Source organism: Physeter macrocephalus, chromosome 10 (genome assembly GCF_002837175.3).
Source record: "Physeter macrocephalus isolate SW-GA chromosome 10, ASM283717v5, whole genome shotgun sequence".
NCBI classification, from domain to species: Eukaryota; Metazoa; Chordata; class Mammalia; order Artiodactyla; family Physeteridae; genus Physeter; species Physeter macrocephalus.
The window spans coordinates 32470036-32497778 of NC_041223.1; the positions used below are offsets into that span (position 1 = coordinate 32470036).

General features: G+C 40.6%; 2 protein-coding genes across 17 annotated transcripts in view; one reads left to right on the plus strand and one right to left on the minus strand.

Annotated features, from left to right (window-relative positions):
- EPB41L2 (erythrocyte membrane protein band 4.1 like 2) overlaps positions 1 to 18372 on the plus strand; it is a 214214-nt gene extending 195842 nt beyond the window's left edge. For 15 of the 16 annotated variants that reach the window (XM_024122563.3, XM_024122552.3, XM_024122558.3 and 12 more), the window contains 2 exons: positions 568 to 673; positions 17211 to 18372. In XM_024122563.3, the coding sequence (XP_023978331.1) occupies positions 568 to 672 (105 nt within the window). In that variant the 3' untranslated portion in view covers position 673; positions 17211 to 18372. Of the gene's footprint in view, positions 1 to 567; positions 674 to 15822; positions 17188 to 17210 lie in introns of those variants that run through there. The other variant, XM_024122557.3, reaches the window with a different exon arrangement.
- Positions 18373 to 25891: 7519 nt separating this feature from the next.
- SMLR1 (small leucine rich protein 1) overlaps positions 25892 to 27743 on the minus strand; it is an 8285-nt gene continuing 6433 nt past the window's right edge. The window contains 1 exon segment of the mRNA XM_007122253.2: positions 25892 to 25977. Within this exon segment, the coding sequence (XP_007122315.2) occupies positions 25892 to 25977 (86 nt within the window).

The window sequence follows — 27743 nt, forward strand, 5'->3', positions numbered from 1 at the left end:
GGTATTTTATTCTTTTTGTTGCAGTGGTAAATGGGAGTGTTTCCTTAATTTCTCTTTCAGATTTTTCATCATTAGTGTATAGGAATACAAGAGATTTCTTGCACTGTGAGTTTTGAGGCAACTGGGTAATTGCAAGTATCACTCGAGTGTGGAGGGCAGACACCACGCTGGAGGCTTTACATCATTCCTTCAATTGAACCTTAACATTAGCTTTACAATCTTAGTATAAGTCTCAGGTTGCAGATGAGAATCCTAAGGTCAGAGAAGATCTGTTTTCTCCACGTCTCACAGTGCGTGCCTGGCTGAGCGGGATTCAGAGCCAGCGTGTTTCTCCTACATGTATCATTATTTGGCAGTGGACTGGAGAAATGGGAAATCTGGGGAGATGAGATGCATTCTCTAAAATGAAAAAGGAGCCCATTTTAACTCTCCTGCTTCCTCAAATAAAGCAGTGAAACTGTCTTGGCAGGAGGAAGGATGGGTCCCAGGTGATGGCTATGCTCATTTGTAGCCATCCCGAGAAAGAGCCTCTTCCTGTACTCACAGTGCTCTCTCCTGACCCCGCAGGCGCTGGCCCAGGCCATCAGGGAAGCCAGGGAGCAGCACCCCGACATGTCGGTCACGAGGGTGGTGGTGCACAAAGAAACCGAGCTGGACGAAGGGGAAGAGTAAGGTAAGAGCCTCGTCATCGAGGCCTTTCTCATGACTGTTCTGTATTCCTGAACCTGCCGAGCGATGTGAAAGGCACACCTGCATCATGGTGCCTGTCTCCTACAGTTCATCTGATCTTTTCAGACTTTATCATCTCCAAGTACATCTGCTCGGGTGACCTGCATATAGTTAATTATAAACTCTGTGGACCAACGGGCATCATGTGGTGTTAATAACTGCCATGTATTGAGAGCCGCTAATAATCAACATTTATATGTTACTTTACTATTTGTAAAGCACATTAATGTAAGTTATCTCAGTGTTCACAAAGAGCCTGTTAAGAAGGTGCTATTGCTTTCGTTTAGATGAGGGATTTTTGTCGTAGGGGCTCAAAGGGGAGATGAGTTAGTCTTTTAAATGGAGACATTAAGAACTCTGTATCAGAGAAGAAACCATAAAGGAAAAGATTGCTTTGACTGTATAAAGAGGTAAAAATTTGAGCCAAACCAACAAAAACAAAAGTAAAAAGTAAGTGATAAAGTTCAACATACCTGGCAGAGACAGGATTAATATCCTGAATATATTAAGAAGCTCTTAATGTGTCATCAAAAAATGTAAACACGTAAGTAGAAAAATGAGTAGAGGATTAAGCAAGTAAACCATGTAGAAACTAAGTGAATAATGAGCAAAAAGTGTTCAGCCTCAATATTGTTTACATCGATACAAGTGAAACATTCACTTCTGAATCTGGCAAAGTTTATGTTTTTAGCCAGGGTCGGGGAGGTGGGGGGGCGGGGAATATACTTATGCTGCTGTATCAATTAGTAATATTTCCTGGAGGGCAATTTGGCAAAAACCCACGTCAGACATGCTTACCATTTAAACCACTGTGAAAAATTTATCTTAAATAATCAGAGACGGATACAAAGATTTACCTGCAAGAGTATCACACGTTTATATATACTAGCAAGAAATTTGAAACAGTCTAAATGGCCAGCAGTAGGGAGTGGTTATACATTATGCTGCTTCCATGTGACGGCGAAATACATATAGCCTTTAAAAGTTGTGTTAAAGAATTCTTAAAAAATGAGTAAGTGTTCCTGATCATGTTACGTATTAGGGTTTTAAAAAGCAGGTTTTATCACACAGCACATATACTTAATATTGCATTTTTGTTTTTAAAATGATCCGTACATTGATCAGTTGATAGATGGATCCCCACTGGAGTGGCTGGTCACAGAACCCGTCTTCCTCCTTGTGGCAAGGCCAAGTGCTCTCCCGTCGTAGGGCATGAGGGGTCCTACCAGTGCACAGCCTCCCCTCTGACTTACTAACGTTTGCCAATCTGATAGATATGAAATGGCGTACAACTTAAGACATACGACATGCGACATGTAACTTACTGCCATATAACTTGCTTGGTCATGCAGATTCTTGATAGATTCTGGATACTAATCCTTTGTCAATTTTATGTGTTGTAAATATCTTTGTGGTTTGTCTTTTATTATTAATATAGGGCAATATATTAATATATTGAATGTAGTATTTAATATGCTAATATAGTTGAGTTATCAAGCTTTTCTTTACGGCTTATGCTTTTTCCATATCCTGAGGTGTTAAAGATATTTTCAATCCGGAAATTTTAATGTTGCCGTTCATGGATCAATCCTTAATCTATCAGAAATTTTTTCTGTGTGATTAGAAACAGTGATTTGTTTGTTTCCCGTATAAGTAGCCAGCGTTCCAGCCCTGTTTATTGAAGAGCCCGTCCTTGCCCCATCTAGTCTGCGGGTCAGATATCAAGTTTCTTACATGCGTGGGTGTGTTTCTGAGCACGTTCATTTCTATCAGTCTGTGTGTCTATCCCTGCTCCAGTGCCATATAGCTTTAAAATGAGAATTGGTATCTAGGAGGACAACACTCCCCAGTTCTTTCTCTTCGAGAATGTCTTGGCTGTTCTGGGCTCCTTCTGTTACATATAAATTTCAGAATCACAGTGTTGGGTTCTAAGATATCCTGTGATATTTTGATGGGAATTGCATCTGCTCTGTAGCTCAGTATACTGAGAATTACATCTTTACGATATGGTCTTCTTTTCCACAAATATTAACATCTTTCCATTTATATAGATCTTCTTTAATGTCTTTCAATAAAATTGTCTAATTTTTTTCCCCAGAAGCTGTTGCTGGCATAGGGAGATACAACTAACTTTTCAATGTTGCTCTTATATCTAGCAACCTTACTCTTTATGTTTTAGATGATGTTTTCAACACAGGGTGTATAGTGGGCCTACGAGCAGAAATCATTTAAAGTTTTAGCACAAGCACAGTATCTGTTTTACCTGAATTAATGTGCTATGTTACATACGAGTCTGAGAACGTTCTTAGCTAGGAGTCAGAAGATCAAGTACTGTGTTTTAATCTTGCCAGATCTCAAACTGGGGGACGTTGGGCAAGTCAGTGGGGCTGGTACAATCTACCTTTTCTGCTTACATATAATATGACAATGAATGGGAAAATTGAGTGTTGTACAAAAGTAAAAATAATGCGTATTTCTCCTCTAAATTCTATGAATCAGTTACTTAATCAGGAATATGAGGCAAAAATCAGTGACTACTAGCATCACCAGCACTTCACCTTCATTTGTGGTATTTTAATAAGCTTTAAAAGAAATTAGTTATATCATTTATTCTTAACACCTTATATTCATTTGTTCAGTGGAGACACACACACACACACACACACACACACACACACACACACACACACACACACACACACAGCCTTTGAAGTTTGCCTGTCTCGGAGGCCATCTGTTATAAGCAGCCTTGTTAAACAAATTTAGGAGGTTAAAGTGTAAATTCACATGTAAGGTGAGCAAACTAGATAAATTTAGAAAGATTCATTTATTCATTGAAAAATATTTAGCAAGTGCCAAAATATGCTAGGCTAGCTTAGGCAGTGAGGATTTGGATTGACACATTGGTAGACAGCACAGTCCTGGTCCCCTTCCTCAGGAAGGATCCACTCCAGGAGGGGAGGTGTCAATATTAACAGATAAACAGAATGTAATTGCATATCTGATAAATGCTCTGAAGGAAATAATGTGAGATGAGAGAACAAAATAGGGGGCTTGAACTATTATCAATTGAACCTTTTACTTGAGAAACAGAATTTGAGTTGAAATCTGAAGGACGAATGGGAGCTACCTCAGTGTCTCACAGTCATTTTAGCATCTCCACTCCTGACTGGCTGCACTTGTTCTTGAAAAATGTCCTGTGCTCATGCCTGTCAGGTCTGGGAGGAATGTGTTTCCCCTGTTTCAGCTACCCTCTGGCTGCCCTGCCAGAATCCCACAGAGGCAGCAGTGGGTCAAGGCAAAGAGCAGGACCAGGACGGTATCCCCAACATCAGAAAAGAAGAAGAAAGAACTATTTGTGATATATCGGTCCCGTCTCCCTTTTCAGGCGTGACAAGCTCTCCTCCTGGTCTGACCTGACCTCTTCCTTTGGAGTAGCTCTGACCTCTTGATCAAGCATTGAGCGTGGCAGGTGGGGAAACAGAAAGACGGTCAAAGAACAATGTGCCGAGGGCTGAACTCCTGGTCTGCTTCCCCAGGCTGGGCGGTGGCCAGCGGTGAGGCAGAGGAGCTAAGTGCAGCTCCGCGAACAAGAAAGCGCTTAGAGGAGTACTTGCCTTAGATCTTTGTATCGTTTTTATTTCCTCTTAAGGACTACTCCCTCCTGCTCTTTTATCCTGAAGGCATATTTATGAGCCCTTGAATGGACACAAAATATTACTGACCTTGTCACCACTAGAATGGTGTCCCCGCTGGTCCTGATGAGGAGGGAGGAGAGCCCAGGCTTGGTGGTGTGGTCTGCGCGGCCTGAGAAAGAATGAGCCCCAGGAGGGGGAACGCGCGACCCTGCTTCCGCTGGTGCCGTAAGCTCTGTGAACGCAGGCTTCAGACGAGCCTCTCAGACTCTTGGAATAATCATGGACGTTGCATGAAAAAGTGAACGACGCCTCCTTTTCATCGGAAAGCAGTGAGCGGCCAAAGGATAACATGATGGAGGAGCAGCCTCTCATCCATTCACTCATTTTATTCTTTTTTGTCGTTATTGTTCATTATACAGATATTATAGAAGTCTCATTAGGTATCATCTACTGTTTTACCATTGAGATTTCAAATCAAGGTCTGTACTCAATAGACAATAAAGCAGTGGTAGCAGCGTAGAGTCTCAAGTTTTATCATAGGTTCTGGACTGAGTTTCGTGGGAACAAAAAGGCGAGATCTCTGAATCAGGATGGGACATCAGAGATGGCTTCTCACTGGAGCTTCACGGCGAGTTGGAGTGAGCCCAGGGGAGGAGGGCGTGGAAAGGGGGTAATTCAGGCAGGATCTGGTACTGTGCACCAGACACTCCAGGAACGGGGCAAAATCAGGTGCAGCTGCCTCGCAGGGTACTTGTAGCAGAGTCATGGGAGATGAGGGTGCAGAGGGGGCAGAGGCCTGATCACAAAGAGTCTTAGAAGCCAAGCAGGAGGCTGAAGTTTATCCTGAAAAGCTGTGGGGTACTCCTTTGTATTTGAGAGGTGGTGAGGAGATAAAGGCTTGTGACTTGTTGACCGTTTGCATGAGGATATGGAAGTTAGTGAGTTGGGAGGACAGGGGAGCGGGGAAAAATGCCAGATAACGTCCAGGTTTCTGGCTTGGACAAACGGGTCGATGGTGATACCTGTAATTTCAGTCATGGAACACATGAATTTCATTTTTCACGTGTCATGTGCAATGTGGCCAGTCCTTTCAGTTTAGCTGTCTTAAAGCAAAGATTTTTTTTTTTCTTTGCGGTATGCGGGCCTCTCACTGTTGTGGCCCCTCCCATTGCGAAGCACAGGAGAGACACACACACACACACACACACACACACACACACACACACACACACACACACACACACACACACACACACACACACGACATGGTTAATTGGAAACTTACCAGATAGTCTGAGTGTTAAGAGGAAGTGTAACAGCAGATTTGCTGGGTTCAAATCTACTTCATAGTTGTGTGATGTGTGCCGTTTATTTCATTTCTGTATGCCTCATGAACTGGAGGTGATAATAGAATCTACAGAGGGTTTGTTAATAAGGCATGTTGTAAGAACTTTTTATAACATAGAAGGCCAGTCATGAACCCTTTTTGCTCTTAAAAATCAAATAAAAACTTCTACCCCAGAGATGTTGAGCTTGAGATGCACGTGAAATGTCTTCATGAAGAGGTCCAGGAAGTAGCCAAGAGCTTTGAGAGAGAGAGCGAGAGGAAGAGAGAGAGAGAGAGAGAGAGAGAGCACAGCAGGCTTCAGAGCAGGAGGTAGACACATCTGAATGTGTCATCCGCTGATGAAGCCTTTGGTTTGAATGATGTTACCGAGGGCCAGGTCAGAGAGTTGGGGCCTGGGGAACAGAGGAGCTACAGGAGAAGGAGTGAGAAGGGCAAGAAGATAGAAAACAGGGAGATGAGGCGGCCACGAAAGCTGCAAGAGAAGCTAGCTCCAAGAAGGAGAGCATAGGCAGCGTTAAATATGGCAAAGAAATCAGGTGCCTGTGTCTTTTGGAATTGTTGGTACAGAATCTACCTGGGAGCTCTGTCAGAGCTCGTTCAGTCAAATAGTGGAGGTGGAGCCTGTAACAGGTTGAGGAAATAGGGTTTACACAGAGTGCTTTCGAGAAGCAGGAAAACTCAGTAATTGGCCTTTTGCTTTTCCATCCACCTTGCCTGCCTTCATCTGAGAAGGCAGAGCATTGGTCTGACAGAGTCACTGGAGCTCGTGCAGTGATTACTAAAAATCTGGTATATCCGTCATTCCTTTGAGACTGTTAGATGGACCCTGAGTTCCAGTCCCCAACCCACAAGAAATAACTCTCAGTTAGTTTTGTTGTTCTCTGTGCTAGCCTGTGTCTATGAACACCAGTTTCTAAACAAGATAATAGTGTGTTCCAACCAACATTTCAAAGTCAGGGTGATGTTCACGGTTTCAGAATGAACTCGCAGAAACAACAGGAAATCAGCATTAGCTGTCTAACTACCTTGACAGGAGAGAAGAACGGTGTTGGCTGAAGGGAGCTCTAGCTGACCACGAGCTACTCATTTACATGCGAGTGTCTCCCTGTCCTTGAAAGAAAAGCACCAGCCTATTGGCTTCCAGATGAGGATTTTCAATTCAGGGAGGTTTCAGGCAAACTGGTTTCAGTTGTGTTGCATTTTTATCTTGTAAGTTTGCCTAGTTGTACTACTCTTGTACCAGAAATTAGCATTTTATTACAGCTTAGTTTTCGATATAAGTTAATCAGACCTAAAATGAAGACTTCTACATAGAAATGAAAAGCCATTTTGGATTTAGTGAGTTTTAGGCACTGCCAGTTTTCACTCTGGAATGCTGGGGAATACTCTTGTTTAACATTTATAAATCTGGCAGGTGCTATCAGTGAGTCACAATATATTTGAACTACCCAACAGAAGAGGCGCTGGATGCCTCTGCCATTGTGCATTCATTAGCACCTGGGAGTCACTGATTCCCCGGAGTTTGCTCTTGGACAGGATCATTATTGACTGTTGTTTTTATAAATGAAATTATATGTATTTTTTTCTGGCAACAAAAAAGCAGAGGCGGTCATACTTTTTTGAAAGGGAAAGATGGTAGAAAATGTAAGTGACCCATAATTGCTCTGCTCCTAGAGATAGATAATCCCTTTCACAGTGTATATACTTGTGAGCACATACTCAGATGCACTCACATGTGTTCTCACACCTCTATTTATATAGGCTGATGCTGTTGATTCTATCACATATCCGGCTTTTTTCTTCACTTCACAGTACCTTGTAGATAAGTTTGCCCATCATTATCTCATCATTTTCCAACAGCCATCAAATAGATGCAGGATGGTTTACTTGACCCCTATTAATGGGCATTTAGGCTGTTCCTCAGTTTTCACAAGTAAATTCACAGCTGCAAAGATTATACTTGTGTGTACATTTGGGGGGCATTAACTTCATTGTTTCTCTAGGACAGATATTTTTAAAAATTAGACTTGGTGTGCTAAAGGTTTCTTTTTGACATATTGCCCACCTGCCCTCCTTAGAGGTTCTACAAAGTTAGTCGCCCACTAGCAGTTTAAGAATATCCCCGTTTCCCTGCATCCTTGCCAACACTAAAGATTATACGACATTTGAAAAGTCTTTGCCAACCTGGTGAGGAAAGAGCATTTGTCCCCTCCCCCCCCTTTTTTTAAATTGTGAGGAAAGAGCTTTTTTTTTTTTTTTTTTTGCGGTACACGGGCCTCTCACTGTTGTGGCCTCTCCCATTGCGGAGCACAGGCACGAACCCGTGTCCCCTGCATCGGCAGGCGGACTCTCAACCACTGCGCCACCAGGGAAGCCCGAAAGAGCATTTTTAAATTGTTACTGTTGTTCATTGCTAAGGAGGTCCACAGTACACATATTCACACATATATAAATATATGTGCGCACAAACACAATTTACATTTCTTTGAATTGCCAGTTTGTGTCCTTTGTCCACTTATCTATTCAGGTGTTTATCATCTTTTATCTTTTACAGAGTTAAGGTTATTAATCTCTTAGTCACAAATGCTGGATGTTTTTTCCAGTTTTTTTGGAATTTAAAGTGGCACCAAAAAGAGGGGGAGAGAGCAAGACAAAATTGACAAACGGGAGACAGGCAGGCCGTATCCAGAGTTTTGGTTTGTTTTTCAGCCCAAACAGTATGTCACAGAATTTGAGTTAATTATTAATGCTTAAAATGGGAAGATAACTAGCAATTCGAGAAACATCAGAAGCTCTAACACCGAGCCTGCTTTCTCTCAAGGCTGCAATGGCTCAGTAGGTGCAGCCACTTTAGGGGAAGGAGGGCCTCTCCAAGTCCCCAGTGTCTCTTCCTTCCCATCTCTTCATGTTGAGGTCCTGGTACCCCGTCTCCCTACTTACATGTTACCCAGCCAGCCTCTGAGGAGTGTGGAGGTGGTAGTTATGACTTTATTGTACCCTAGTGCAGGGCGTATTTAAGAGTATGGGAATTAAAAGAATATTTAATTTAAAACTGCATATAGACCATCTTCTTCTCCCCCCTCTCTTTTTTATGAGGAAATAGAATCCTAGAGATTTGCCATAGGTCCCTTCTCTATAAGAACCATCAAATACCATCCATGTGTAGAGCTGGGTATAGTTTCATTTGTTTCAAGAACTTGTCTAATGTTAGATATCTCAGATACTAGCTTTTAAATAGTAATTTTAAATTTTAATGTAAACTTGTGGGTAGGTTAGGACAGAATTTTGCTGGGGGAACGAAGTAATAAATAAGTCTGTGTGTATGTGTGTGTGTTTTTAAGATACTCCTGTGCTCATTAGGATTGTATTCCCAGGACATGTTGGCCCTATGTTTATTTAACTCTCATGCATCAAAATAGTTAGTATTAGAGCAAGTGAGAATCTAGTCTTGTTCTGTTCAGCATGGTAGCCAGTACTCACGTGTGGCTCTTGAGCGTTTGAAATGTATTCCAAATTGAGCATTGAAATGCTATTCCAAATTGAGATGTCCTGGGAGTATAAAATAACATACTGGATGCTGAAGAGGTAAGAAAAAATTGTTAACTAATAAGTGACGGAGTTGGGTCTGGAGATGAATTGTTTTGATTCCCACTAACCTTCCTATTTAATGAAAATACGAAACGAACACTAAGTGAGTTCCATTCATATATAGTTCAAAGACGTTTTTCTAAAAGATAAGAGTTTTTTTACTGTTTTTTTAAAGCACAACTTTTATTTGATGCTACAGAGAAATTTTTCTCATCTCTACTCATGAACCTAAGATTGACAAAAGCTTAGCTAGAATAAAGTATACTGAGTGTGACCTTACTGTAGTCCATTTGTTATTTAAAAGAAGCTTTAAGATTTTGTGGAATGCTTTCATATCAAGTTCTCACAAGATTTGAACTCAGCAGAGTGAATGAGAAGACCTTCCTCTAGCTTTAGGGCCAAATACTAACTACTCTTAGAAATCTTTGTCAAACCTTCAGATTTGGGAGATTCGGGAAAACCAGTTTTTTAAAGAACTAAGAGTCCTCCTGGGATATCACAGAAGTAGTTATTCAACAAAAGAGAACAGAAAAATGAACCTGAAATTTTTTCCACTTAAATCAGCAGATGAAACTAATGGTGAGGACAGGCAGTAGTGCTTTGTTCCTGGAATACAGTTCTGTTTATTTTTCCCCTCCCAAGCCCTTGCTTTTCAGCCTGGCCTTGCCTTGCAGATTAGTCGCTATTACTTCGTTCATGGATTCATTAATGTATATTGGGAACATACTGCGTTCAAGGGACTATAGTAGTTGTGAGAAAGGTAAATGCATAGGAACAAGTGTACAAATAACATATAGGGTAAAAAATAGTGTTTAAAGAGAAGCCTAGGACTTCCCTGGTGGCACAGTGGTTAAGAATCCTCCTGCCAATGCAGGGGACACGAGTTCGAGCCCTGGTCCGGGAAGATCCCACATGCCACGGAGCAACTAAGCTCGTGCATCACAACTACTGAGCCTGCTCCCTGGAGTCCGCGCGCCTAGAGCCCATGCTGTGCAACAAGAGAAGCCACCGCAGTGAGAAGCCCGTGCACCACAACGAAGAGTAACCCCCTCTGGCTGCAACTAGAGAAAGCCCACGTACAGTAATGAAGACCCAACACAGCGATAGATAGATAGATAGATAGATAGAAGCCTAGCTAAAGGGCTATGAAAGTCAACAGGAGAAACTGTTTCTGGTTGGCAAATCAGGGAAGACGTCCCAGAAAAGGAGCAGAAAGCTCCTGTGTGCAGAGTGCGGGGAGGATTTGAACATACAGAGAGGGGCAGAGAGGAGAGAGCACATAGGAAAACCACGGGCTGGACATCAGGAGAAGCAAATCCTACATTGTGTCTGTGTGTGGAATTCCAGCAGGGGCTGGAAAGATTTGTCAAAGGTGAATTGCAAAGGGAATTGCACTCTGTGTTAGTACCTTAGTTTAGGCTTTTCTCTGTAGGTCATCTGCATAGGGGAAGAGCATTTTCAGCACCATCCTTCAGTAAGATTAATTTATCAGTGGTGTGCAGGATTGATTGAAAGGATGCTAGATTGGATGAAGTACCCTGTAAAGAAACCATTATACTGGTTCAAGCAATTATTAATGGGGAAACTGAACTGGACATCTCTGTCTTTAAGAGTAGAGTTGAATTGGGTTTGGAAGTAGAACCAGGAATGAAATATCATATGTGAAAATCCATAATAATAGTATTAGCTCACATTTAATGAGTGCCTACTCTGTGCTGAGCTTTGTTGGAGAGCTTTGCCACTTATTTCAGTTAGTTCTTACAGTCACTTAGGAGATCGATGACAACACCGAGGCCTGGAGAGGTTAAGTCCTTCCCCCAGTCACACAGTCAGTGATTAGCAGAGCCAGAGTTGACCATCCGTCAGTCTGAATCCACACTGCGTATTGCTTTGCTGAGGGATTCATGATGGGAGTCTTTCAAGTAACAAACTCCCACCGATGTAGTTGAAACACACTTCATTTTAGAAAAATGTATTTTGGACAGAATGTCTTTGAGGTTGCAGCTACGATATGTAGCTAAATGAACAATAAAACCATTATTTTATAAAATAATCATGTTTAAAAATGAGGCAAAATTGATGATGCTTTCATTTGACAGGATATTCGAAATTGCGGTGTGTAGTAATTCTTTAATTGGAGTGACTGGAATGTGCATAAAGGCTCTAACACAAAGATGACTGTTAGCTTTAAAGAAAACCCATTTAATTGGCCTGCTGAGATCACTGGCAGCTCACCCTTTCCTCAGAGGTAAGGGAGCGTGACTGGCTTAAAAACTGAAGGAGCTTTGACGATTACAGGGTGGGAGGAAAAGGAGATGCTCTTCCTAAAACGCCCTCTGGAGGGGAAACAACTGCAGCTAAGAGAGGCAGAGACGAGCCTTTTTTTTTTTTTCTTTAAGAAACATCTTTATTGGAGTATAATTGCTTTCCAATGGTGTGTTAGTTTCTGCTGTATAACAAAGTGAATCAGTTATACATATACATATGTTCCCATATCCCCTCCCTCTTGCGTCTCCCTCCCACCCTCCCTATCCCACCCCTCTAGGTGGTCACAAAGCACCGAGCTGATCTCCCTGTGCTATGCGGCTGCTTCCCACTAGCCATCGGTTTTACATTTGGTAGTGTATATATGTCCATGCCTCTCTCTCACTTCGTCCCAGCTAACCCTTCCTCGCCCCATGTCCTCAAGTCCATTCTGTACGTCTGCGTCTTTATTCCTGTCCTGCCCCTAGGTTCTTCAGAACTGAGACAAGCCTTTTTGTTTTGTTTTGTTTTAGAACAAATGGAAATTCAGGGAAAACATCTCAAAATTGACTCTCCTGGAAGCAAAAATACTTAATTGACTTGTGGTGCTCACAAACTTTGAACTGAATTTTTGTCTTTGAAGTGAAATTGTGTTGGCATGTATGTTAACAAGCACAATATATCTGGCACTCAGAGGGGACAGAGATCAGGGGGCCAAGCTTGTCCTGAAAGACCTAAATCTGAAACATGAGCCTCAAAGGGCCCACATGAGAACCTCCTAAGAAAAGAGCAACCCCCAAAAGAGTATTAATATATTCAGGCAAACCAAGGGATACAAAACCATTTTGCTGAATTATTTGTAGAAGAGATATTGAGTGCCATTTGACGGAAAAGGAAAAAACACTAGATTTCATTTTTCCTTCTGTATTCTGAAACCACACAAATATCTGTGAGAGCAGGAAACGCCAGTAGGTTAGGGAGCAAATTCCATAGAAGCAGTTCTCAAGCTTAATGGTCTCAGGGACACTTAAAATTACTGAAGAGCCCAAAGAGTTTTTTGTTGATGGGAATTTTATTAATTGAAATTTGATCTATTTATATTATAAATCAAATAGTTTTCAAGATATTTATTCAGTTAAAAATAATCACCTAGTGAAAGAAGCCTGTCTGAAAAGGTATCATGTACTGTATGATTCTAACTGTATGCCATCCTGGAAAAGGCAAAATGACTAAGACAGTAAAAAGATCTGTGGTTGCCACCGATCCCACTAGAAGAGTCTCTAAATATTGGGAAGCTATCAAGCTCAAGGTGGCCAAAATACAATTTCCAAGAGTTATAATTTTCACACGAAAGCTTGAATTTTATCATTGGCAACAAGTTCTGTCAATTGTTTGCCTTGAAGTGACAGGCTCGTCGCATTTTCAAGAAAATGCCTGCCAAATATCCAAATTGAGCAACGTAGTTTGTCAGTAATTCTCTCAAGTAAAGAAAGTGTTTGAATGAAAACAGCAGCTTCAGCTCACAATTCAAACATTTATACAAATTCACTTCCCTCCTAGACATCTACCGTACTTCTCTGTATGCAGCAGGAATGTGTTATGCGTACTTTCCATTTCATCACACAGAATATTAAAAAGATGTACTCCAGGGTAGAGATGTAAGAAAATTAATATTTTTTTCTGTTTCATCCAGGACATCCTTAAGTGAAACTGGCTTGCTTGCTTGCTTGCTTGCTTTTTATTTCACTGTGAGTGCATGGTGGTAAAGAATGCAGTGACTTCGGGTACAGTTTGGTGTCACTGCCTTGACCTGCGCTAAGATGCCAACAGGTTTACTCACCATTGTTTCTGCATCATCAGTGAAAATGTCCACACCTGACAAGGGCAGATAGTGTCTTAGGATGATTATGAAATAGTTTTGACTTTATAACCCCCTGCAAGAGCCATGGTGACCCCCAAGGTCTACAGACCACAATTTGAGAACTGGTGGGTCTAAATTATAGTGGTAATACAAACATTGTAAGAATTGACTATTTCCTGGTCTAACCACATAGAAATTTATCATACTTGCATTTTTGGCTCTAGGATTTTATATTCTTACAATGAAAATTCTGTTTTAAAATTAAATATGCAAATTGAGAGCCAAGGAAGAATAAAATGAAAGTTTAGAAATAACTGAAATTCATAAACGATCATATTTAAAGCCGAATTTCACACCGGAGTACACGGACCTCATATTGTGCCTTACATAAATAATTTACTCATGTTTTCAAAATCTCAGGCTATATTACTGCCCTGTGGTAATTGAATCTTCATTAATCTGAAAGTTTATGTTTTCTTCATTATTTTAATTATTTCAGATAAAAGCCGCAGCTTTGCATTTTTATTGAGACTCCCCTCTGGATGAGTGCTTTACCACTTGTCATTAGGATGATTTTTTTCTTAAGTGCACATTTGCTGTTCACCGAATCAGTTTCTGGAGTAGAGCACGCTCCAGATTGAGACCATGTGAGCCCCTGTCTCTGGAAACTCCGAGGTTGTGCTTTTCAGATGACTTCATAGAACTGTGCTTGAGCTTTTGATTGATTTCCCACAGCTCATCAGGCACACTGAGAAAGATAAATTGAAGACTGCACTGGACACTCTGTAAAGACTTAAGGCAAAGTAGGCAACCAGCATGTATCCTTGAAAAATTTAGACATAGAATTAGACCTGTGATTAGATGAAACAGCTACATTGACCCGTTCTCACATTGACCAAAAGAGGGGGACACAAGCTAAGGAACGTGACTTTAGTAGTTAGAAATGTTCAGTGACATTGTATAGTCTGGGGGTGGGAAACTGAAGCAAGGAAATAGTGGTTTGGGTTTTTGTTTTTGTTTACTTGACCAAAATTTTGATAACATAAAGTATAACTCATACTTAACAGCTATAACCATATCCAAACTCGAGGTGAATGGTGACACTGTCAGAAGTGAAAGTAGGTTGAATTAAGGCCAATAATAGTAATTAATATCTGTCAACTTGCATTGACAGAGAATCCAGAAATCTGTGTATAAGAGGTAGAATTCAAACTAAAAAAAAAAAACAGCTCTTAAAACTTGTACAGGTCTTAACATGAAGAACCAGTGCCTAGTTTCAGATTGAATGGGATATGTGATAAATTATTTAGACCCAAAATGTAGTTTATTTTAAATGGCCAAATACTAAGTTTTAGTTTTTTTTCCCTCACAGACACATGCTAAAAGGACAAAAATTTTAAATGTTGGATGCTTGTATATTAATGGCATTGGTGATTACAACCTTTTCTCCTTCCCAGCTCAAAAGCTGGATGTTTAGTACTTGGGAATACATTTCTCTACGTGTTTAAGTGCAGGACTCAGTCAGAAAAGATAGGTGCATGTGTAAATAAAACCCTTCATACAATAAATTACTCCCTATTCATCCAGAACAGTAAGGAACTGGGGTGTTCTGACACATTGAATATCTCATTAACTCAGAGTTACTCAATATATAGTTTTTTAAACAATGAGAAAAAATGCATTGAACATTAAAATTACAATAAATATAATTTTCTTTGATTCTCGATGTTGTTTGGACTCCTAAGAGCACGTTTAGGCTGTCATTTGCAATATGTATTATGAGAAAAAAAATGATTTATTTTACTTTCTAATGGTTTGATTGTGAATAAATGAAAGTAAATGATATTTGAATTTACATGAGTAACTCTCTTTTTCTCTACATATATTTCAAGAATTGTTGAAGCTCTTTGAAACCAAGATCTCTTCGATTCAGTTCCTACATCTTCCTAGATTCTTATTTATCTGCTAATGACAGAAACAAATTTAATTTTAGCCTTTTTTTACAAATTAAAATTTTAATTTTTGGTGAAAACAGATTCAGTGAAATAAGGTGTCCTGGAGTGTAAAGGAAATGGAGAATGGAGTCCTAAACCCTGTTCTTTCTGTAGATTTCCAGGTAGTGGTAAAGTCAGGGGATCATTTTCCGTAACGTAAGCTAGGCAGAGTGGCGGTCGTGTTCGACAAATGATACACATTCACTAAGCGAAGAAAACGGTTACCAGCTCTCAAAACACAAGAATAGTCAAACAGCACAACTGAAGGCCACATAGCTCCGGAATACTATTTGACTGGTAGTTGCAGCTGATCCCCTTACTGCCCCCCACATTTCTATTCATGATTACTAACCTAAAAAAAGAAGACTGTGTTTCGCCATTGATTTTTTTTTTTTTTTTTTTCCCCTGCCTGGAATCAAGCACAAGTCCTACTGAGTAATGAAATAGCCTAAAGCAGACAATAAGGTGGGAAACAATGAATTTGATTAACCAGTCAGTCCTGAATAATCAAAAGGCTATCCTAATATCTGTGATAAATCTAATTGGTGGGGAATTTTTTCATTAAAACAAGACAATTTTATCTAACCAAAAGAATGTACAATCTAACTGACTTTGGACCAGTGCCTCTTGGAAAGGACATTCGTTGCTGCTCTCTGCTGACTTCTCTAATCACCTACCATTTGCCAAAAATTTCACCCAAACTGAAATAGAAAGTAAAACAATTGCCTTCTTAAAACTTTTCTCTTGCAGGGGCAATGCATCAACCTTATTTTTTTATCTGCTTCCCTGTCCACTTTTATTTTAGTCCTCTCTCCTCTCTACCTACTTTTGGTAGTGGGCTTCCTCAAGACTTATACTCACGTGAGACTAGTTCCATTAGTTGGTTTCACGTATCCCTTGGTGCCGACTTGCAGATCTATATCCCTAGTGCTAAGACCACACCCGGACTCTAGGCCTATCATTCTCCTTCTAATTTTGAGGTCCCAGACTCTAAACCTGACAGCCTCCTCTGGTATTTCCAATCAAATCCAAGCTCTTCCTCTCCTGGGCTTGTCATGCCTTCTGTGAACTGGCCACTCCTGGTTCCCTGACCTGTTTCCTGCCTCTTGTACTGAGGTCATTGCAGTAGCTGGACAGTTGGCTGTTTTGTTTTTTGTCTGAATGCTCTTTCTGAATTCATTATTTTTTGTCTATTAGATCAAGCTCATAATTCTCAGCCTGTTATTAAACAAGTAGGCCCAGTATTTTTTTCTTGCCTTCTATTACTCACCATACCAATACTTAGCTTCCATAACTTCCATTTCTCCACTGTCCTATCCCCTCCACCCACCCCATTCATTCCTGTCCTCCACCCCATACATCTGTATACTCATCTTACCTATCAGGCACTTTCTCACTTCCTTGCATCTTTCCTCATTCTTTTCTCCCAACCTGAGGCAGCTTTTATTCATTTCAGTGAAGTCAAAATTACTTTTTCTTCTTCTTTGAATCTAACTTTAAAACCTACATTGGTTTCTCTTTTTTTTAGATTTTTATTATATGAATTACCCCTGTTTTATAGTTAACTTTTTGGTCAGATTCTTATTTGCCACTTGTTTCTCGTGTGCTAGTCAATCCTTCAGGTATTTTAAGGCCCTCGGGTGGATCAGGCTCTCATGCTTGTCTTCTGGTAAAATACTGTTTACTGTAGAACCAGGCAGATGGGAACTGTTGATTACTTGATTTGGAATTTGGTGAATCTTACTTACATTTTTTTCCCAAGCCTGTCTTTGGAATATTTAAGCCTTGTCTCTTTTTTTTCCTCCTAGAAATTCATTTTATAGACAACATTCGACTTTGTGAACCTGAAAAATTTTGACCATTCCAAGTCTTAGTGCCACACCACTGCTCCAGCGAATTTATACTACGACTGGTAACAATGGCCAGAAGCCTGAAGAATTAAAATGCCAACACCAAACCTTACCTTAACAGCTCTGGTCTATCCCGTTCCCCCGCATTTTAATATATTATTTTGTTTTATAACCACTTCTAAATATTCTTGGTTATTTCTTTTCTTTGTTTTCTTTTTTTGTTTTTAGTTAGAGAGTTTCGTTTTTTGTTTCCTGTTTACTTTGTGTACAACTACCTGCTTTCTGTGACTCATTTTGATCAAATGGTAGTGAACAAAGCCAGCCCCAGCTGGTAAGGTGCTGTTCACTGGAACAGGTGCTGTTGTGCGGAAAGGAGACTCTGTGACTAATTTCGATAGTGGCTTTCCTTCTTCCGGATGCTTCCCATTGAGTTCTTACAAGTCAATATTTACAGAGTTCTCAGTTTGCAGTAAATACACTTGTATGAGAAAATATTAATGCAGATTAAAGGCGTTTCTTACATCGTGAAAATTTTCTAATGTTTGAGAATTTCACTGGGGCTATTTTTTGATATTGAACCCTTTTGACTTTCCAGTACCGTGACTTTTTACTTTTAGCGGAAAGTCCGGGAATCTCCAAACTGGAGAATTATGATGAAGTTCACTGACCACGCACTGTGTTTAGAGGCCCTGTCGCACCACAGTGTCGATGCTTCTCAGACACGGGCTCTTCGGCAGCATTCCAGAAATAGGAGGGGGAGAGAAAGCAGTATCTTCCCTCCTACTAAAATATGCCGGCAGCTTATAAACCTTAGTGCTTTCTTTCTTAACATGTCCAAATTTCAGTACTTTCATTATTTGAACACTCGTGTAGGACACTTTGCTTTGTATTAAACCTCCTTGTCTCCATGTAAAACTGACCTTTTGTTATCGAGCAGGTATATCTCTTTCAGACAGCGTGATGATCCACACAGGTGTGAGGTTGCCAGGGCGAGGAGTTAGGGCTGTGGTAGTTTTTTGACGGTTGTAAGAAGGCTACACCATTTAAAGCTGACACCAGCGACCTGATAGGGACTTATTAACTGTATTGAACAGTCTTTCCTTTGCTTTGGCCCTATGTATAGTTGGGGACTTATTAACTGTATTGAACAGTCTTTCCTTTGCTTTGGCCCTATGTATAGTTGTGATGCCAGATTAGATTCCTAGCAGCTTCAAGTTGTATTAAATGATATTTTGCTTTCTGTAATACTGTTATAAAATAAAGTTTGTTTATTCTCTAAACTTGTCACTTCTCTTTTTATGAAGGTTTAAAAAGATAAGCTCGAGTCATACTGTCAGTCAGAAGTTCTAGTGTTTTGTGGGATGTAGCATTTTTAAAATCTGTTATTCAGATCTTTTATAATTGCATGCTGCTGCCAGCATCACCAATTTCAAGTGGCTAAGCCAGTGTCAAATGTTTGTAAATCTACTATTTAGAATGCCAGTTCCTTCTGCCTGGTTACATAATCCACCCCAGCTTGTACAAGTTCTCCAAGGCATATTTTTGCTTGTTTTCTTTGTGTATTTTTTGTTTTGTTTCAGGAAATATCTTAGCTGCACCATCTGAAACCTGGTCCTCTGCTTCAATTTTGCTTAACAGTCCAGTGGGTCTTAGTGCATCAGGCAGAACGGGCTCTGCTGAGGGCTGCGTCCGTGTCTCATCAGGATGGTTCGTTGTGAAGCTTTTGCCCAGACACATCAGATGAAGTGCTGGATTTTCTTTCAAACGTTAAAAGCATTATATAGCAAATGACCAACAGGGTGTGGTATATGCCATCTAAAACGTTCTGTAGAATGTCTTTCCCTAGTTTTTTAAAGTGAGCATGTTAAATATAATTTGCGTGACTGTCTTCTTTGGGATCGGTTCCCACTGAATTATCGCTCACCTTGTGAAAGATCTTTCTCACTTTCTCTAGAATTATTACAAAAACAACTCCTTTCTGGGGAAGCATATCTCAGCAAGCCAAGCCTTAGAAATATTACGGAACCAAATGTGACTCTGTAAATATAATTTTCATCAGAAAGTGTGTATGTATAACATTTGTATTTAAAGCAGAGGTTGATCTGTCAGGGTTTTTTGAGAACCATATCCCTCCACATGGAAGGAAGTGATAGGAGGTAAGTATGTCTATAGCAGCTCCAGTGGAAGAGGAAATGCATTGTTCAGGCAGGGCTCAGTTTTATCAGCTGAGATGGCATGGGCAGAGTTTGGGGTCCCAGAGACATCTGAAGTATCTGTGGGGTCTTGGTACCTGAAGAGCAGCTGAAAACAGTGTTGATCATGCCACCTGTGACTATGGCAGCAAGACTGTCTATTTTAGTATTTTGTATTTCTTGCAAAATAATTCTCAGGATGTTATGATCTCATTCTGTGAACTGAGTGTTCAAAACCCCAAGTGATAGAATAAGAAAATAGGTCAACAGGGTTCACTGCCGTGAGACGTCCAGGCGCTAATTGTTTATCTTAAGTCAAAAGCAGTATAATTTGGGGGTGATAAGCAGTAATTCCTTTTAGTTGTATAGGGTTTTTATGAGTATTTCACATAAACCTTCCAGCGATCCTGTGTGGAACACAGGAAGCAGAGCAATGAATTTTCCACAGGCCACAGCAGGATAAAAAATGATGATGTTAAAAAAAATGTATAGAGTTGGTGAATTTTTGGCATTTCACTGTTATGAGTAGCTTCTGTTTTCCTTTATGATGCACATAGCATTCCTCACTGCATAGACCACAGTTCATGGAGTGATCATCCCCAGGGCTCCGGCAATGAAGCAAACTGTAGCGTAACGACTGCCCAGTATGGACTTCATTATGTTTTCCCCTTACTTAGGGATAAAATTATATAGTGTCTGAGAACATCATATAATTGAGAATTAAAAATAATAGGATAAGGATGAGTGAGTCGTGGTTTAGGTGAAATAAGATTGGCCATGAGTTGATGATTGCTGAAGCCAGGCGGCGGTAGATGGGGGTTCGTTATATCATTCCGTTAGAATATTCCATGGTAAAAGACTAAGAAATGCCATAAAGCCCGATAATTTTGTAAAAAGGTCCTGTCTCCATGTACTGTGAGGTAGTACATTGCTCTTCCGGGTATGGTGCTCTGGTCAGTTTCCAGCAGAGTCTTAATGCAAAAAAAACACAAAAAAACAAAAACACACACACACACACACACACACACACACACACACAAAACAAAGAACTAACTGGCTTCAGACTCCTACAGATGGATGTTTGCCCTACTCTGAGTAACTGAACCATGTGACTTCAGTGAAGGTACTTAAACATCTATAAAGTGAGGGTAGTAATACATCCCAGTGTAGGGGTATTCTCATGGTTAGATGAAGTAAAAATGTATAAAGTGCCTAGTGGAGCTCCTGGCACAATGCCCTCCAAAAAAGCGATCACTATGAATACTAACAGCAATGTGCCTGAGTTAACCCACCAAAGGCAAATTATGGGAGATACTGCCAGTCTGAGCTGTGTTGTGAGAACTTTAGAACAGAACTCTCTGCTCTAAGGAACTAGGTTACCTGGGAGGCCTGTGGGAAGGTTTTGGCCTTGAAGTTGTGTGGACCCAACTCCCTTGTGAGCCCTTCAGTGTCAAGAACCCCTTATGGTCTACCCATTCTCTGCTGTATGGCCACTAAAGTGACTAGTGTAAGACAGCACAGTCCTTTCCTGAGACTCTGGCTGCAGGCTTCCTAACCGCAGATTCCTTGATGGACTTCAAGGGGCTAGGCTTTCCCACAGTATATACAAAATCATGGGTATATGCATTTTTCCTACAGGAGAAAAAAAATGATTCCTATCTTTCATTAAATTCTCAGAAGGCTTCTTTATTACCTAAATAAAGGTTAGGAATCTCTGCTCTTGAGAATCTGGGTTTTGGAATATGGATTTGAATTTTTTTTTTTTTTTTTTTTCGGTATGTGGGCCTCTCACTGTTGTGGCCTCTCCCCTTGCGGAGCACAGGCTCTGGACGCACAGGCTCAGCGGCCATGGCTCATGGGCCCAGCCGCTCCGCGGCATGTGGGATCCTCCCGGACCGGGGCACGAACCCGTGTCCGCTGCATCGGCAGGCGGACTCTCAACCACTGTGCCACCAGGGAAGCCCGAACATTTTTTTAATGGAAAGAATTTCAAGCTGGTGTTTATTATAAATAAAATTTCTTGAATACATATTTCCTGTTTATGTTCTGCCAGGGTGAATGAATGCCTTTGTGTAAATTCTGATAAACGCAGAGGCCTCTTCTGATTAGCACGCTAATTATAAAGTCAGAAAGCAAGACTCAAGAGCATTTGTTTGGAAAATTCTAACTTTTTATAAACAGGTCAGAAAATTGATTTCCAAAATGTGTTTAACAGTTATGAACTCATTCTGAGATACAGTTTTGCCAAAGAACTTAAGATTTCAAGGAAAAGCTGTTGTTGGTGTGTGCATGTGCTTATCTGTTCTCAATTTTCCAGTTGCTACTAAATTATATCTAGAAGATACCGGTGGCTGTTACCTGGTCAGATTACTTGGAAGTTTTTTTTTTTTAAGGGTTGTAAATAATACTTCAGAGAACATGATGTGTGCCCTTCCTTGCTCCGTTTTCTGTTTTCTCAACGTGTATAAGCTCAGAATGTGAAGAAGCGGTCATGGACTTGTAGTGTCCCAATGCCAAATTTCCAAATTACCAACACAGTTAATGAGAGAGATAGATGTTATTAACAATTTTAGGTTAGCTCTGTAAAAAAAATTTTTTTTTCATTGAATAAATGGCAATGTAACAGAACTTACAACACCCATTAAAGTATTTTATTGAAGGTCTCATGTTGGGGAAACAATTGGGAGTTCATTCAGATGCTAGAACATTAGAAATAAGGTTAGGAACTGTTGAGGTGAAACCACTTAGGAACATTTTTGGCCCTTGATGAAAGGCTTTGGAGCACAGGAGGAAACAGAGTATAGGATAAGGTAAGGAGACCACCAGCCTGGTCTAGGTGGCAGCAGCGATGACAAGGAAGCAGGCAGTCCAAACCGGAAGGAACTCTTACCCTGTACTCTGAGCCGGTGGAGAGCAAAGATGTGACCGGGCAGCTGATTGGCTGCGCTCTGTGAGGGACTAGTCAAATCCAGTACAGTGCCTTCAGGCAGATGGTAGAAAAACCCTTGGACTTGGTCTTTCTGTAGGAAAACTAACGTTTCTCTTCCTCTCTACATATAAAGAACATTCATGACTCATGATTTCAATGGATATTCTTTGTGCTCTCATCTCATTCAGCAGCAACAAAGGAATCAGGTCTTGCTTTACACAACTTGTTTATGTTGAGAACATGTATGTTTCGAGCTCCTCTGTTACCATAGTAGCTGAGATGCATTTTCCCTGGTAAGGCAGAGGTGGTGGAATGCATCCACCGGAGTCATCAGTCAGGCTTATGTTGTGCCTGTTTCCAGAGGAAGGTAGAGCAAACCCTGGTGGCTGAGCCACAGATTTGGCTGGTAGCTGGGAGTACGATGCATCCTTTCCACACCTTCTGTCCAAGAAAGCATTTTACATAAGCTGATTTCCACCAGAGGCTAAAATTTTTTTTTCGGTATGTGGGCCTCTCACTGTTGTGGCCTCTCCCCTTGCGGAGCACAGGCTCTGGACGCACAGGCTCAGCGGCCATGGCTCATGGGCCCAGCCGCTCCGCGGCATGTGGGATCCTCCCGGACCGGGGCACGAACCCGTGTCCGCTGCATCGGCAGGCGGACTCTCAACCACTGTGCCACCAGGGAAGCCCGAACATTTTTTTAATGGAAAGAATTTCAAGCTGGTGTTTATTATAAATAAAATTTCTTGAATACATATTTCCTGTTTATGTTCTGCCAGGGTGAATGAATGCCTTTGTGTAAATTCTGATAAACGCAGAGGCCTCTTCTGATTAGCACGCTAATTATAAAGTCAGAAAGCAAGACTCAAGAGCATTTGTTTGGAAAATTCTAACTTTTTATAAACAGGTCAGAAAATTGATTTCCAAAATGTGTTTAACAGTTATGAACTCATTCTGAGATACAGTTTTGCCAAAGAACTTAAGATTTCAAGGAAAAGCTGTTGTTGGTGTGTGCATGTGCTTATCTGTTCTCAATTTTCCAGTTGCTACTAAATTATATCTAGAAGATACCGGTGGCTGTTACCTGGTCAGATTACTTGGAAGTTTTTTTTTTTTAAGGGTTGTAAATAATACTTCAGAGAACATGATGTGTGCCCTTCCTTGCTCCGTTTTCTGTTTTCTCAACGTGTATAAGCTCAGAATGTGAAGAAGCGGTCATGGACTTGTAGTGTCCCAATGCCAAATTTCCAAATTACCAACACAGTTAATGAGAGAGATAGATGTTATTAACAATTTTAGGTTAGCTCTGTAAAAAAAATTTTTTTTTCATTGAATAAATGGCAATGTAACAGAACTTACAACACCCATTAAAGTATTTTATTGAAGGTCTCATGTTGGGGAAACAATTGGGAGTTCATTCAGATGCTAGAACATTAGAAATAAGGTTAGGAACTGTTGAGGTGAAACCACTTAGGAACATTTTTGGCCCTTGATGAAAGGCTTTGGAGCACAGGAGGAAACAGAGTATAGGATAAGGTAAGGAGACCACCAGCCTGGTCTAGGTGGCAGCAGCGATGACAAGGAAGCAGGCAGTCCAAACCGGAAGGAACTCTTACCCTGTACTCTGAGCCGGTGGAGAGCAAAGATGTGACCGGGCAGCTGATTGGCTGCGCTCTGTGAGGGACTAGTCAAATCCAGTACAGTGCCTTCAGGCAGATGGTAGAAAAACCCTTGGACTTGGTCTTTCTGTAGGAAAACTAACGTTTCTCTTCCTCTCTACATATAAAGAACATTCATGACTCATGATTTCAATGGATATTCTTTGTGCTCTCATCTCATTCAGCAGCAACAAAGGAATCAGGTCTTGCTTTACACAACTTGTTTATGTTGAGAACATGTATGTTTCGAGCTCCTCTGTTACCATAGTAGCTGAGATGCATTTTCCCTGGTAAGGCAGAGGTGGTGGAATGCATCCACCGGAGTCATCAGTCAGGCTTATGTTGTGCCTGTTTCCAGAAGAAGGTAGAGCAAACCCTGGTGGCTGAGCCACAGATTTGGCTGGTAGCTGGGAGTACGATGCATCCTTTCCACACCTTCTGTCCAAGAAAGCATTTTACATAAGCTGATTTCCACCAGAGGCTAAAAAGAGATCCCTCTCAGAATTGAAAGAATATTGTCATTCCTTCCATATGGCATGCACACTTATTCTAAATTACCTCAGTCTGGAAGCCCCAGGACACATTTTCATTGTAATCAAATGCAATGAAATACAGAAATGAGTGTCTCCAGTTGAACAGTGAGTTTTATATTATGCAAGAAGTGCAAATGGAGACTAATAACTCACTGGATGCATATGAAGAATTTGAGACTGGGGTAGGGGGAGAGAAACAAAATATCTGGCACTAGTGGCGCATTCTTGCTTTGGGTCGGCCCAACAACCTTTTGCATGTTTGTATGTCACTGCAGAAATCGGTGCATTTCTTACAGGTGAACAAATTCATTGTGTTTTTTAAAGTTAATCAGTCTAATAGCCTGTTGGATTCATATGCAAACATAAGAATACAATCAGACTTACACTTAGGACATGTTAAGTGTCTTTTGTTAATGTGAGCTAGGAAAACTGTGAAGAGCCCGGTAGTAATCACAATCTATTTGAACTACTACTTTGAATTAAATGTTTCTTTTCAGTTACCTAGGTTGGCTATTTGGGGTTCCCACTGAAAGGAGAATTGTGCTGGTGAAATGTTGACTTCTTTCCATATTTAGAAGTAGCTCCCCGATGTTTTGGTTTTAGAGGCAAAAAGTCTTGAGTTATTCTCCATATGAGTCCCATGAAAATTTTGTGTTCTTTCCTTTTCCCACCAAATTGCCAGTATTTCCAAGTCATGTCATGCTGAAAACTACTTTCATGGTGATCCATACCGAGTATCGAGAGACTCTGCTTGTTTTGTGGGTTCTCATGATGATGATGCGATTTGTGAAAGCAGTTGGGAAAAGGGGAGAAGCAAACCAAGGGCCAGAAATGATGCCTTAAAAGGTGTCATTTCAGTGTTGCCCAACTTCAAGGGAGGAAGTGGGAACTCTCACAGCAGGAATCCACAGGCGCTCATCTTTTGCTATTTATTTGATCTCTACCAGAGTATCTTCACCTCCAAAGTCAGAATAATGTGGGCTTCCATGGGATTATGTAATAATGATGCTTAAGAATTTTAGTTTGAAAATAATGCCCTTCAGAGTAGACATAGTCCTATAAAAGTTAAAAAGTTACAATGTGCCTAGTCCATAGAGCACAGCCAACAAAATCTTACATTCTTGGGACTCACCAAAGAACTGCTACTTAAGTCGAGTCTCATAGCTCTCCTCTTGAACCAGTTTTCGAACAAGCATCTTAGTATTATTTTTGTCTTGCTGTGGTTCTAGTTTATTAACTGTTTGCTAAGCCATTGACCGTCGCTCTCTGACCAGTAGAAATTGACTGTGCTTTAGCCATTGATGAGCTATTGATCAGTTCCCAACAGTCACGTCCATTTCTTTCTCTGGTACCCGGAAGAGCTAGCCTGACGATTGTGTTGGTGATCGGTAGTCTGTGACAGTTCTTCATTAACTGAAAGGAAAAATACCAGTTAATACTGTGAAGGCAGCTGAGTGCCACTGGTCATTTACAACTCCTCAGGCGTTATTGGCCAACATTTCTACCCTGGTGGCCCCAGCAAGTTGCAGAAGTCATCGTCATCAGAGCAAGTCCTATTGCAGGATCTCTCCTTTCCTCCTCAACCACGCCCAAAAGAAATATAAATGCTTATTTCTAAGGAGTGGTCCTGGTTAGAGAGGGCAAATTACCACTGTAATAAAAGGTGTTACATGCTAAGTATACATATATATATATATATATTTATTTATTTATTTATTTTTATTTTTATTATTATTATTCGCGTCCCCTGCATCGGCAGGCGGACTCTCAACCACTGCGCCACCAGGGAAGCCCCTAAGTATATTTTATATTCAGTAGATTGTGTTGATTAAATGTATTAAGGCTCCCACATTCAATAAGCATTTATTAAACATGTCTGTTACCCAAGACCCGGGGATATGCAAATGAGTAAGATAGGGTTTCTGCCCTGCTCCTCCCCGCCAAAAGTGTGTTTGGGTGTTTGTAAGTCTTTAGACAAGTCAAATTAGTCTCCTTTTTACCTTTCGGCATCTTTGACTGAAAACTGAGTGTCAACTTTTCGCCACTTACATACTCCTTATCCCCGTAAATTATAGCTTTACTTAAAGCTACTGAAATATTAAAACTTATCAGTGATGTCCTAATTACTAAATCTGGTGGCATTTTCCAATCCCCAGTTTTCTTTCCCTGTAGCATTTGACACGAGCCCCCTTTCCATTACACCCACCCCCAATCATACTGCTCCCTTTGGTTTTTATTATGTATCATCTTTCTGTGTATTCTTAACTGCTCCTGTAGCTTCACCTGTTACCTCTCTGGCAATAGCAAATTTGAACTCTAGCCCTGAAATCCTGACAATTATCCTTTGAGATCTTCCTGGTACATCCAAAAAAAAAAAAAAAAGAAATTTCTCTTCCTCACTACCACCAACATGCATAACTGAAACTATTTTTTACTCTTAAAAGTTTATTTTCAGAATTATAATTAATCAAATTATCCAAGCCAGAGACAAGGAGTCTATAATCTCATAGGAGATAATGTATTTTATAGAATTGAACCCGAAAATGTTCTTTTTGGTCCCCACGTCAAATCCCAGCAATTTATTCTTTGCTGGGCACTTTATATGCCATGTACTGTAGGACATGAGCACTCTCTCTGATCTTCTGTTCTTTTCTGATTCCACACTGCTTATCATCTCAGTCGAGAGAGGGTATATATGCATTGGATGGTAACAGATCTTAGGTTACTTGAGGCTCAAGACTTAACAGCTAATGTTTCTTGATCACTTATGTGCCAGACACTGTGAAAAGCCTTTTCTCATTTAATTCTTGCAATGAAATTATGTTGTAGTCACTATTATTATTCTTACTTTACAGGTGAGCAAACAGAGGCATAGAGAGTCAAAATGAGGCAATTTGCCCAAGATCATAGAAACTGATGGATTCAGGATTCAATCCCAGGCAGTCGGACTCCAGAGCCCACACGCTCAGCCACTCACTTTCACTGCCTTTCCACATAGATTATTGCTAGTTCAAAGGTATTGCTTGAGATAGCTCATGCCTTAGATTATAGACTCACTGAAATATGAGTAACTTCTTCTCTCTTATTCTGTTGTTTTTTTTTTTTTTTTTTTTTTTTTTTTTTTTTTTTTTTGCGGTACGCGGGCCTCTCACTGTTGTGGCTTCTCCTGTTTTGGGGCC